This window comes from Rhinoderma darwinii, chromosome 5, assembly GCF_050947455.1.
Source record: "Rhinoderma darwinii isolate aRhiDar2 chromosome 5, aRhiDar2.hap1, whole genome shotgun sequence".
Lineage (NCBI taxonomy): Eukaryota > Metazoa > Chordata > Amphibia > Anura > Rhinodermatidae > Rhinoderma > Rhinoderma darwinii.
Window position 1 is genome coordinate 37,027,087 of NC_134691.1, and position 14,048 is coordinate 37,041,134.

At 41.3% G+C, this 14,048-nt stretch overlaps 1 protein-coding gene across 1 annotated transcript in view; it reads left to right on the plus strand.

Moving 5' to 3' along the window:
- The window catches only part of ANGPT1 (angiopoietin 1), a 284,383-nt gene that overhangs the window by 165,029 nt on the left and 105,306 nt on the right, over nucleotides 1-14,048 (plus strand). The window contains exon 4 of the mRNA XM_075827991.1: nucleotides 13,231-13,463. Coding sequence (XP_075684106.1) covers nucleotides 13,231-13,463 — 233 coding nt within the window. The remainder of the gene's footprint in view (nucleotides 1-13,230; nucleotides 13,464-14,048) is intronic.

Sequence of the window (14,048 nt, forward strand, 5' to 3'; positions counted from 1 at the left end):
ACCCTGTTCTACCTTTGTCGGCTCCTGCTGCTTCCGTAAATGTCATTCACTTCCACTGGAGTTACGAAACAGTGTAGCTCAGTGAGCTACGCCATTTTTGTAACTCCCGACCGTCTAATCAGGAAGTGGCCGGGAGGCGGCGGGAGCCGAAAAAGGTAGAACAGGGTTTAGGGGGTCCCGTTCCAGGGATAGGTACAGGTCCTAGAGATGGGACCCGCATCTATCTGACATTTATGACATATCCTGTGGATATGCCATAAATGTCCCAAATGGGCAAACCCCTTTAAGAAATATAGGTGTATGAAACACCAGTCAATAAATTCCCCCTAAGTGTTATAAAAGAAAATTGTTTACTGCAATTTATATCACATCTGTCTTCCACATGCAATTTCTCACAGAATGAAAATGATATAGTAAAGACGTGAAATGGACGAGAACACCTAAGTAATGGGCAGTATATGGTCTAGCGGTATCACAGAGGATACATCCCCCTATATTGACATAGACCGGTCAGATGAGCAGTCCCCAACAAAGGGGTCAAGGGTTGAGTAAAGTGCTCAGGGGTGGATTGACTGATGTCATTACTCATGCACTGATTCAAGATCATAAAGACAGGCCTAGCCCAGACGGGATCAGGTTTTATTTCTGTTTGTTTCATTTCCACCTTTCTCCTAATTGCAATCCTATTGTCTACTACAGAGGATTCTTCCTAATTATTAATATGTTCATATAATATATTATTTAACATTATTTGCTTACAGGGTAACTAAACTTTTAAAAAAACTCTTGATAGGTCATAGTGACATGTCTGAAGTTTTGATCGGTGGGCATCTGAGCACTGAGACGCCCACCGATCACTAAAAAGAAGTGCTCGGGTGAGCGCTGTGCCACTTCATTTCTGATAGGCTTTCCTCGGAAAGCCGAGCATGTAGTGTATGGGCTCATAGCCTTTCTATTGAGCCTGTACACAGCTCCGAGGAAAGCCGATCAGACACACAGCACTCCCCCAAGCACTTCTGTCGCTTTGTTTCAGCCATCGGTGGAGGTCTCAGTGCTTAGGTACCCAAAACTTCTGACCTGTCACTATGACATTTAAAAAGTTTTAAAAAGTTTACTTACACTTTAAGACACAGGACATCATGCATAAAAAGTCAGATATCTAGATGAGAAAAAGTGATTTGATTGGTTGTTGTAGGCAGCAGCACTGACACGTTTTTTGTAAAAAACAGTTCTTATGCACGAGGCCCATGGTGGTTTTGGCTTGTGTTCTTATTTGCACCTCCTCATCCACCAAGTTTCCAGAATCCTTGTGGTCATTTTTATTACAGTACTTCATGCTGTTGTACTATTGAAAACTTTAATAAAAGTTATTGAAACAGAAAACTAAAATATTCACAAATTAATTTTACACGAAAAGACATAACAAAGGAAAAACAGTCAAAAAAGTTTGAAATATGACATAAGTGTAAATTCACATGTACCATATTTGTTGCAGAAATTTCATGCACATGCAGAAACAACCCCATTCAGATATAAGGACGGGATTTTCAGTTTCAGGAATTTTTTTTTAACCCTAAAAGGGAATTAGAAGAAAAGGAATGTTTTTTTTTTTCAAGAAACTGCACTACTCCTGTCTATGGGTTGTGTATGGTATTGAAGCCCAACCCCATTGACTGCAATGAGCTGCAATACCCACCCATGGACAAGAGAGGTGCTGTTTCTGGAAAAGAGCAAACTCCTTATAAATCTACCAATTTCTGATGATGGTCTCCTTTAAAAAAAAATATATTTAAATACACTATTCTTGCTATATTAATAGTGACAAGTAGAATACATTCCTACCTTAGTGTCAGTACTCAACGCAATATGATGTCATACATCTGATTAGAATCTAGATGTCTATCAATTGAATTTCATAATAATGTTTTTCTAAATGATATTAAATTCCTCATATGTTTCAAATGCTTCCCTGACTTTTTATTATCAAATCTATAAACTGTCGGTTTCTATGGAAGAATAACATTGGGATCTGGAACTTTCAGGGAGTTTGACCATTCAAGGCCAATAAAAATATGATTCTTAGTCCATGAACTACAATTATTCCTGATATCAATGATGACTTCAAAAACAGCTTTCATCTCTATCCAAATCACCCGAAGGCACCCAGATAAATGTTGGCCATTTGTACATAATCGAGGACTGATAGATTTTTGCTTATGAAAAACGATTGTGTTATAACTAATGTCCACTATATTTTTTGGCAAATGAAACGATAGTCCACGATCCTCAAACCATTAGCTTTGGAAATGGATGAACATACAATATTTTGTATCAAAACTAGAGTTGAGCTAATATAATTTACATTGTGTATATAGAATATTTTTTTTTTTTTATGTACGGAATCTCTATCCATTCTTAACCCCTTGGCGCCGCAGTCATTTTTTTTTTTTTCGCCCTTTTGATTTTCACTCCTCGCCTTCCAAGAGCCATAACTTTTTTATTTTTCCATCAATGGAGTGATGTGAAGGATTAATGTTTGCAGGCGGAGTTGTAGTTCCTATTTGCACCATTTCAAATACCCTATAATGTACTGGGAAACTGAAAAAAATTCTTCATCCGTGGGGGGGGATCTAAAAAAACTGTGATTCCTCCATTGTTTTTTTTTAGGTTGTTTTTACGTCTTACAAGCAACAACTTAACTTTATTCTGCGAGTCAACACGATTACGGTGATACCACATTTATATAGGTTTTTTTTAATGTTTCACTACTTTTACAAAGATAAAACTATTTGTTAAAAAGAAATTAGTTTTGTTTCACCATATTCTGAGAGCCATACATTCTTATTTTTCTGTCGTTTTAGCAGTGTGAGGACCTATTGTTTGTAGGACGAGATGTAGATTTTAATGATACAATTTTTTGATTACTTTTTATAACTTTTTTTTTTTGGCGCTAAGGTCACCAAAAAAACAGCAGTTCTGGTGTTTTCAATTGCAGTTTTTATGGTGTTCACCATGCGAGTTAAATAATGCTATCTTGTAATAGTTCAGACTTGTAGAGATACGGCGATACCAATTTAGTTAATTTTATTATTTTTTACATTACTTTAGAGGAAAAGCGCTCAGTTGAGCACCTTGCACTTTTGTCCGTAATCGGTGTTCCTCGTCAACCCAAAGACAATGTCCGTCTATGTGCCGTTCTACAGTTTAACAAAGAGCGCCGATCATGGCAAAAGGTGTAAGGCGCTCAGCACCTGGATCCCCACCGATCAAAGCGTTTGATATGTCACTATAAAATATTTAATGTTTTCTGAAAGTGCAGTTACTCTTTAAACCACCAAGTTTTCTGTTTACTGACATTTGAATAAGATTTTTCTAAAATTTAACTGAACTAATTTTTTTTCATTTTTAATTTAATCGACAAATAGTTGTAGCAGGGCTGAGTGTGTCAATTTCAAGGACACCATGCTGCATAAAATAAGTGGGAATACCACTTATCAGACATTTGACATATTCTATGTATGTGCAATTAATGTCTGACATGGGAAAACCCCTTTAAATAGAAAACAATGTTTTTATTTAAACTAGTACAAAAAAAAAAGTAAAAAAAAAACTAACACTACTTGCATCATATGCCCATCAATCAGTTTTCTAACGGCATGTCAATGCCTGGCAGTATGTACTCAAAAATACCAACACTTAACCACTGCCAGCACATCAAAGAATCAAAGAAAACAACAAACTTGCCAACTCTCTTTTTTTTTATATATAATAAAATATCACAAAACAGGGATACTGGATATAAAAATTCTGCAACTGGGCACCAAAAGACGCCCAGCACAAGGTCAAGGGATGTTATAAGAGACAGGGGTGAGGCCACCCAAATTTTACTCACCCCTAAGACATCAATTGGATTCGATATAAGGCCCTGTTCACACAGAGTTTTTTTGGCACAGATTTTGACGCGAAAACGATGTTGGCATCAGTGCCAGAAAAGCTAGAAACTGCCTCCCATTGATTTCAGCTTTTTTTTCAGCTTTTATCCGCTCGCAGGTAAAAAAAACTGGCATGTCCTTTTTTGTCACGGTTTTGCCTCTGACCTCCAATTTTTCGCTGCGTTTTTTGCTCGCGGCACTCAATGGCCACGGGCGAAAAACACAACGAAAACCACCGCGGAAACCGCGGCTAGAAAGAGCAGGAAGGTCAAAATCTGGCTCAAAATTCCTGAAGGAATTTTGAGACAATTTTTTTTCTGTCTGCAAAATACTCAGTGTGAACAGGGCCTAAGAATGAATTGGGAAAGAGTGATTCATATTTTGATATTTTACTTTACTCGCCTAACTTTAGCCACAACCACTTCTTTGGTTTTGAGTGAAAATATCTCTTAAAATTCTTCTAAGTCTATAGATAATTCAGGCGTGAAAACTAATGCTCTAAAGCTAAATGGTACCCAGACAACCCACATTCCATTTTTAGAGTGCTTGGGACATCTAACAACTTGTGTGTTCTCCGTATCTGTTTCCTCTTACACAGATTAATAAAGCAAACACTAAGTAACCACTGAGACAGCCGAAGCTTTCATAAATTTTCTAGCTAGCAAAATTCAAGTTATACAAGAATGTCGAATGTCGTAGTCAGGTGTTAACCCATATGTTTATAGGAAACAATGCTTCTGAAGAACACACTCTAAATCAATATGACCAGCAGAAAATAGAATTCTTCATGGAAATCAAAACTATAAAAAAGAAAAATAAATCTTACTAGGAGCTCAACAGCTCATCTTTATGGGTAACATCAACATTTAAAAAACATACATCTCAATACAAGCCCTGCAGGTTCTTTGTATAAATCTGAATGTATAAAAATAATTGATTTACCCTAATATCCGTAGGGGGTGGGGGTAGCACTAACAAATCACTATGCCATGGTATTTAGATACAGAACTGATAAAGAAAAGCTTGGCAAAAAGACTTTCTGGACTGCAATAAAGGACCTGTTCACACTGGCATCCATCATGGCCAAATGCGACCAATGGACCCCATTGACTTATATATTTTCCATCATTTTGACATCACGAATTGTCTACAAAATTGATGGAATCCCGACTGAAAGCCCCATCGCAAGTGTGTACATAGCCTAAGATGTCCATGTCCCCAAATAAGATTTATGTTGATTCAACAAAAAAATAAAACGGTTAGAAGAGTAGGGGCCAAACACCTCTGCCACCATTTATCTTCGGGCAGCATTGGACAGATATACTTAGCCAGTCTAATCTACTTGTCAATATTTGGGATCCAAAATCATAAGCACCTGCCAACCAATTTTCAGAACCTCCTCTTCCAACCAGTGACTTGCTTTAATGTAGGGACATTTACTGACTTTAATAATTCTGGAAAGCATCTAGCACTAAAAGCCGTAAACATTCTTTCCTAGAGCATATCACTAGTTTAAATTAATTGTAAAAAATTGGACAATATCCTTCGTTCCTACCATAGAGGTTGGCATATGCCGTTTCCATAGGAATGGTCGGTTGGCACCCCCGGGAGTTATGCAGTACTCTTAATCTTGGGTGGAAGGGATTGGTCATGAACCTGCACCAGTAGGGAGACCCCATTTAAATTTAGCTTTGGGGTTTTCTTAATAAGTTACTATTGGGAGACAGAGGTAGACCGGAGCTAACTCTCCCTCCAACTCTGTTTCCAAATATGGGGCTATCCTAAATTCTTCTTCCTTGGACATGGAGTGCTGTGAGAGTTGTGCCAGACTTAGTGCAATGCTCAGTGCTGTATATCTTGGTGCTAGGAATGGTGCTAGTGCAAAAAGAAATACCATCACGGGAGTCCTACTTTCATTATGGGCCACCCTCAAAATGTGTACATGGAACGAATTATGCAATTGATGTAAATTCTTCTATAATCTGTCTTCAGTTGACGTTAAACAGACATAAAAGAGTTAAAGGATATTTCAGACTTCAGAATAACCCAGTACCCTGACAGCCATTATAAGGGATTTTCATGTACAGGTCGGGGGTAGTCAGTCTTACTCATTAATGACAGTCCCATAAAAAGCCACATCACTCTCATAAAAGCATTTGATTTAGGCATGTTTCCATATTGTATTCCATTTTACAGAATAACCATGTGTTCTTAGTGTTATGGAAGAAATTTCTTAGTCATGGTTTTCTGCAGAGTAGATAGGAAGTCCTCACCACAGGGGTCGTATCGTAGAATTGTACTATATGACTGAGGATTTATAGTCACTAATGTTATGGGACTATTCTGCTGAGCAGGTGCCTGATGCCCCATACACCTGGAATTTGTTATGTATGGATATAAATGTATGGATATAGTTTTCTTTACGCAAGTGATGCCCCTGCTGGGATTGTAAAAGAAGAATGAAATGCATGTCTTTGCTTACGAATAATAAAACTTATTTATGGTACGAGGTATAGGTGTCCAGTGTGGTCGTTTTTTCCTGCTAGGAAATTGTTTTGGATGTCTGGAAGTTGACTCATAGCAAATGGATAGTCCACCAGAGGATTATACATCATACCCATATACATTAACCCATAAAATATGTCATCTCTAGGCTTTTATGCTAAGAGTTGTGTGCAGGAATCAGCACGCTTACAATAACAGTCACATCCCACCAATGGTAACATAGTCTTTGGGGGTAATTTATTAATAACGGGAACCAGCTGGTTATATATCCCAGGTTAATTACTACGCAATTTTTTAAGACTGGCCTTTCATACATCAGACTTAGGCCTCATTTACACGAGCGTATTATACGCGCGTGCGACGCGCGTGCTTTTCACGCGTGTCGTACGCACCTATAATAGTCTATGGGGCTGTTTAGACGATGCGTGATTTTTGCGCTGCGTGAGTGCGTTGCGTAAAACTCACGACATTCTATATTCTTGCGTTTTTCACGCAACACGCACCCATTGACTTCAATGGGTGCGTGAAAACAACGCATGCCACACGGACGGTCCTGCGTTGCATGCGCGAAAATCACGCAAGAGCTGTCAAAAGGATGAATGTAAACAGAAAAGCACCGCGTGCTTTTCTGGTTACAAACATCCAAACGGAGTGTCAAATTAGAGATGAGCGCACCGAACTTCACCGGGTTCGGCCGAACTCGTTTTGACCGAACCCGGCAAAAAATGTTCGGGTACGCGACGTCAGGAGACAGTCACTGCCCACGGTGCTCAAAGACTTAAACTGTTTCAGCACCATGGACAGTGACTTTCGATCACAATATACATATACGTGTAAAAAAAAACAGAAGTTCGGACTTACCGATAAGTCCCGGCTCCTTCCTCCAGTCCGACCTCCCGGGATGACAATTCAGGCCAAGTGACAGCTGCAGCCAATCACAGGCCAAGCACAGGCTGCAGCCAATCACAGGCTGCAGCGGTCTCATGGCCTGCCGCGTCATCCTGGGAGGTGGGGCCGGATGACAAGAGAGGGACGCGTCACCAAGGCAACGGCCGGGAGACCGGACTGGAGGAAGCAGGCAGTTCATGGTAAGTTTGAACGTCTTTTTTTATTCACAGGTTGGTGTATATTGTGATCGGCATTCACTGATGAGGGTGCTGAAAGAGTTACTGCCGATCAGTTAGCTCTTTCAGCACCTTGGACAGTGACGGGCGTCGACTACCTCATCTCTATGATGGCGGCTGCGCGAAAATCACGCAGCCGCGCATCATACACGGATGACACACGGAGCTGTCAATTGCCTTTTGCGCACGCAAAACGCAGCGTTTTTTTGCGCGCGCAAAACGCACACGCTCGTGTAAATCCGGCCTTAGGGTATGTTCACACGCAAACGTAAAATACGTCTGAAATTACGGAGCTGTTTCAGGCGAAAACAGCTCCTGAATTTAAGACGTAATTGTTCGTACTCGCTTTTTTTGCGGCGTCCATTACAGACGTAATTGGAGCTGTTTTTCTATGGAGTCAATGAAAAATGGCTCCAATTACATCCCAAGAAGTGACATGCACTTCTTTGACGCGGCCGTCTTTTTACAAGCTGTCTTTTGACAGCGGCGCGTAAAAAAAAAGCCCGGCTGCACAGTACATCGTAAAACCCATTGAAATGAATGGGCAGATGTTTGCAGCCGGTTTGGGGCCGTATTTTCTGGCGTAATTCCAGGCGAAAAACGCCTGAATTACGTCCGTAAATAGGGCGTGTGAACATACCCTTAGAGTCAGTTCACACGTAGCATAAATACTGCAGATTTTCCACAATGGATTTTGTTGCGGAAAACCTGCAGCATAATACAGTATGTTTGAACAAATCTCATCCATATGCTGCGTAAATGATAAGCGAAAAGAAACGCTCAGAAATTGATCTGCGGTGCGTTTTTTTAATACGGAGCATGTCAATTGTATTTGCGTAAATGCTGCTTATTTGTTGCGGGTTTTCCCCATTGAATTCAATGGAGGAGGTAAAACCCGCAACACATAGCAGTTGTTGTGTTTTTTTTTGCGGTGGAAAAGCAGCAATTCTGCCGCAAAAAAACGCAAGTCAGAAGAAAAAAATCTCATACAGAATTCTGTGTTTCTTCGTCAAGGCTGGCCTCCTCGGATGACGTTACATCCCATGTGACCAATGCAGCCTGTGATTGGCTGCAGCGATCACATGGGATGAAACGTTATCCCAGGAGGACAAGCTGCAGGACGGCGGAGGGATGCGTCGCCATGGCTACGTAAGTACAAATCTTTTTTTTAGGTGAAATTTTCCACAGTGGACATTCCGGTCGAAAAACTGCACCACAATTTGGTGCGTTTTTCGGCCGGAATTACCTACGGCGCACAGGTCGGATACACTGCTTGCTTTTTCGCTGCATATACACCCTGTGTGAGCGTATCTCTGGCCATCAGTGCGCCAGAAAGTCAAATCTACACCTGCCATGAGCTGACGTAATTTTGTGCCATAATTTCCGCTAGTTTCTGGCGTGAATTATGATGGATTCCCCCTGCGTGGCCCTATCCCCTATTGCTAAGCTCCACCCAGTTTTTAAAAACATGCTGTTAACGTTGGAAAATACCTAAAAGTCTAATTTTTTACTGCAAATGGCTACTTTTGTGCCATTTGCAGCTTTTCTGTGCTAGAAAAAGAAAACTGGCGTAAAAAAGTGAATAAATTCCCCCTTTGGGTATTTGTCATAGAACACAGAGAAGACTCATACCAAGTAGTTGTAATGACACACGAGGGACAAAATCTTGGGATCTTTTCACATCTGCATTGTAGTTTCCATTAATGGACCCGTTGTACTGCCGACACCACTGGCACCCGACAGATGCCATTGACTTCTAATTATTCGTCCTGTCAAATCTGATGGAATCTGTGATGTAGGCTCCAAACTATGCCTCTAAAGAAAATCTGAACATAACCCTAATATATATATATATATATTTTACCAAAATATATATGTATGTGTATTACACAACCCTTTATTAATGGCCAACTTAAAGGAACACTACTTTTTAGTGTGTTTTTTTAATCCATGTGAGGGGTAAGTGGACCCACTGGACCGTACCACCTTGATGGTATGACAGCTGGCCAACAGGCCACAGGTCACAGTCTATAGTTCATATAGGTGTAGCTGTGGCAGCTCAGACAATAGCAAGACAGGCTCAGCTGGGACTAGGCATCAGGCAGGCACCAGGCGTGGTACTCAGCGCAGCACGGCTCCAACTCAATAAGGCACCTGACCAGGATAGCACCGGATACAGGTTACAGGTAGCAGGAACCTAGGAGACCATTTGCATAGGCAGACTAGGGTAACGACAACAAGGCTCAGGCAAGGCAGGAAGGGGCTGGGCCCTTATTATAGTTTAGGGTGCACATGTGCTAATTTGGCACTTAACTCACACATGTGCTCTGGCTCAAGGCTGGACTGAGCTCGCGACCACACCCTAGTGGTCACTGTGGAACAGGACGGCCACATGTGCAGACATATCTGGAGAGAAGGGCGTCGACTGGATGGAAGGAGTTCGTGGTCAGCGACCACGGGCGTTACACCATGTTTCCTGCACCGCCCCCTCAGACCCTGCATTAGGCCTAACACAGTCTTATAGTTTTGCAAGAGTGTTTCTTTAAGGGCATGACCACACGTGGCGGATTTCCTCCGCAACTGTCCGCATCAATGCCGCACAGAATCTGCGTTGCAGATTCTGCTGCGGATCTGCACAAAATGTGCAGTACATTGATGCGGACTAGCTGCTGCGGACTGCGGGAAAAGTGCTTCCCTAATCCCTATCAGTGCAGGATAGAGAGAAGGGACAGCACTTTCCCTAGTGAAAGTAAACGATTTTCATACTTACCGGCCGTTGTCTTGGTGACGCGTCCCTCTTTCGGCATCCAGCCCGACCTCCCTGGATGACGCGCCAGTCCATGTGACCGCTGCAGCCTGTGCTTGGCCTGTGATTGGCTGCAGCCGTCACTTAGACTGAAACGTCATCCTGGGAGGCCGGACTGGAGACAGAAGCAGGGAGTTCTCGGTAAGTATGAACTTATATTTTTTTGACAGGTTGCTCTATATTGTGATCGGTAGTCACTGTCCCGGGTGCAGAAACAGTTACTGCCGATCGCTTAACTCTTTCAGCACCCTGGACAGTGACTATTTACAGACGTCTCCTAGCAACGCTCCCGTCATTACGGGAGCCCCATTGACTTCCTCAGTCTGGCTGTAGACCTAGAAATACATAGGTCCAGCCAGAATGAAGAAATGTCATGGCAAAAAAGCAAGACACATCCGCAGCACACATAACATGTGCATGACAGCTGCGGACTTCATTGCGGAACTTAGAATCTCCATTGAAGTCAATGGAGAAATTCCGCCATGAGTCCGCCACTGCTCCGCAACAGACAGAGCATGCTGCGGACACCAAATTCCGCTCCGCAGCCTATGCTCCGCAGCGGAATGTTACGCATCGTCTAAACGAACACTTCTAAATAGAAGTGGAAGTCAATGCAAAAACGGCTCCGCTGCGGATTAACGCTGCGGAGTGTCCGCAGCGGAATTTAAGTGAAATTCCGCCACGTGTGAACCCAGCCTAAGAAAGGTCAAAGTGACTGTAGAGAGAGGAAGGAGTATGTGCTAAGTGTGCTTATTACTCATAGCGCCACCTTGGATCGAATTGTCAGCAATTCCATTATATAGTACTGTATGGGATGTGGATGATGTTGGGGTGGTGTAGGACATTAAAGTCTTGTAAAGCAATATTGCAGCATGGGAAAAAGGCAATGCATTGTGTTTTAGCAAAATGATTGAAAGGTATATAACTAAAACCCTGCAGAACTGGGAATACAACAGCTGGTTTTGATATGTGAGTAATAAGGGAGGAAGAAGGGGGCGAGCAAGCAAGGAGAGGAGTACCAGAGTATCATCGCTTCACAGAGAGCCGTGACGGTTTTCTGACTGATGTCAATGAAGTTGGCTCCAAGTCTCCTTATAGAAGTAGCAGTCAGTGCGCTTAGCTACAGCCTGTATCTTACAAGGCACGTCCAGTAACTTCAGAAATGAAAGGTAATATGGATTGTGTTGCAGTTTGTCATACTCTGGAAAACATAATAGTGGATAATAGCACGCCAGAAAACGAATAGGACTCCAGGGTAACTACAAACATTTAACTTGTTCTCATCAAGGAACAGAGGAAAAGGAGCTTCCAATTCAAGAAGTAAATTCAAGGTCAGAAATAAAAAGACGTACACATTCCGATAACAAATATGCTCGACTTGCCGCAGTTTAATGAGTTACAAAAAGAACCAACATTAGATTTATTGAATTGAGCTTATATGGAGCATAAAATGGGGTCTTCTAAATCAGACCCAAACTATTAGCTAGGGAAGAGATCCGCTGCAAGGAAAGTCTCTATCTATAATGAACAACATAAAATTGTATCCGCAATAATTTCAGGGGATAGGCACCGCCCAGTGATAAGAGCTGATCGTGGGAGCCGGACCAATCCTGTGATCAGCTGATTGGGGAGGGGTGGAGAAAATTAAAAGGGGTTGTCCAGATGGGACAATGCCCAGCAATAGGTGGAAATCGTAAAACTATTTTTTATATTTTTTCATTTAAAATAGCTTCTTAAGTCACACGAATACTAAAAAATATACTAAAAAATTTATATAGACAGGCAATTTCTTAAAGAAAGGACAAGTGCTAAAATAGCAACTGATAATATTACAGGGTGATCCACAATTAACAGTTTAAAGTACAAAAAATTATACCACATCATGTTATTATTTTGGCTTTTCATAGACCAGTCATTGACTATTTTATCCAGGGGAATGTCTTCTGCATAGTAATCTTTTATACTTTAGTGATGACTTATCCTCATTAGTGGTAACCTGACTTATCTCTGGAGGTAGCCTGACCTTGTGTGCCCCTAACAGACACAAGATCATCCCAGATTGAACAACCCCTTTTAATTTACCTTAAGGCCAGGATCACACACACATTTTTTATGCAGTTTTTGGATCAGTTTTCTGAACCAAACATAGGAGCGGACAAAAGAAAAACGATGCGTGAGATTTTCTTTATACCCTTCCCTCCGTTTGGATCCATTTCTTTCTTTGGTTCAAAAAAATTGACCAAAAACTGCATCAAAACGCTGTGTGTGATCCTGGCCTAAAGGGGTCTAAAAAAACAAAAACCTTGCCATAATAGCCTTTGAAAATGTTTAGCTAATAGAAAGATCTCCTGAAAAGAAACAACCTTAATTAGTTTACAGCTTATTTGATTTTAACTCTACACATCGGAGGACCAAGGAGTTCGGATTTGGGTTATGAGCACCATAAAAGTGTATAAATTTCAGAGGGAATCTTATCATACTTCGTTCCTCTGGAAGAAATCCTGGGTAAAGAAGCATTAATGACAAGTTTTTCTTATCAAAAATGGATGATTCGAGGAGCTCTCAGCTGTAAGGTTTGTCCTAACGGGCATTATAACTAGATGGTCCAACGGGTTTTTTGTTGTTTTTTTAGTCCCTGAACTGCCATTATAAAACATCAGCCCCCATGATTGGAATGCCAGATAAGGTTGGGACATGAGGCAGGGATCCGTCTTCCATTGTCAGCACCACAATCAATATTGAGCATGGCGCCTAAGTGGTTGACATCTAGGATCAGAGTTTTTCTCATTCCGTCAATCACACACCTCTATGTATGTCTCCTCCTTACCATATATTATAACATGTTGGTTATTCTTTTGTACAGTTTGTTGGAGAACAAGATCTTGGAAATGGAAGTCAGACATAAAGTTGAACTGGATACGCTGAAGACAGAGAAGGAAACATTACAAGGTCTGGTTTCCAGACAGAACTACATCATCCAAGAGCTGGAGAAGCAGCTCAGTAAAGCCACCACTAACAATAGCATGTTACAGAAGCAGCAGATGGAGCTGATGGACACCGTGCACAATCTGGTCAAACTCTGCTCAAAAGAAGGAGGTCAGTAACATTTCGGCTTTAGGTTTTACACCAGGAGATGTTTTCGCGAGTGTATATTAGGGATTTGCACATAATGTTACATGGCGGCACACATAGGTCTCCCACAATGGACAATACCGGGGATAAAAATTTACAATCATTGTAGGGCGACGTCACCCCCTTACACGGAAAATAATGGTGAAAGAGATTCTCCTAGTCCAGACACAAAGTCACCAGCCTAGAAGATGTTAAGATCCTGCGCTCTGTACTCTGATTCTGAATTCCATTGAATTTCACCATGGTCCTTACAATCTCAGCTTAGGATCCAATTCAGAACCATGAAAAAAAAAAGTTGTAATATTTTTATGACCGTTAAAATTCTACCACTAGTCAATGTATGACAACTTAAAAGGGGTTGTCCAGTCCCTAAAAATTGATGGTCTATTCTCAGGATATGCCATCAATATTTTATCGGTTGGGGTATTACAAGCTTCTTCTCCCGTTCACTTCAATGGGAGAAGGTTGTAATACTGTGATCCGCCACTACTGCTGTGTAGACGCTTCTGTATCCATAATGTACAATATACAAACATACTAGGTACCTAT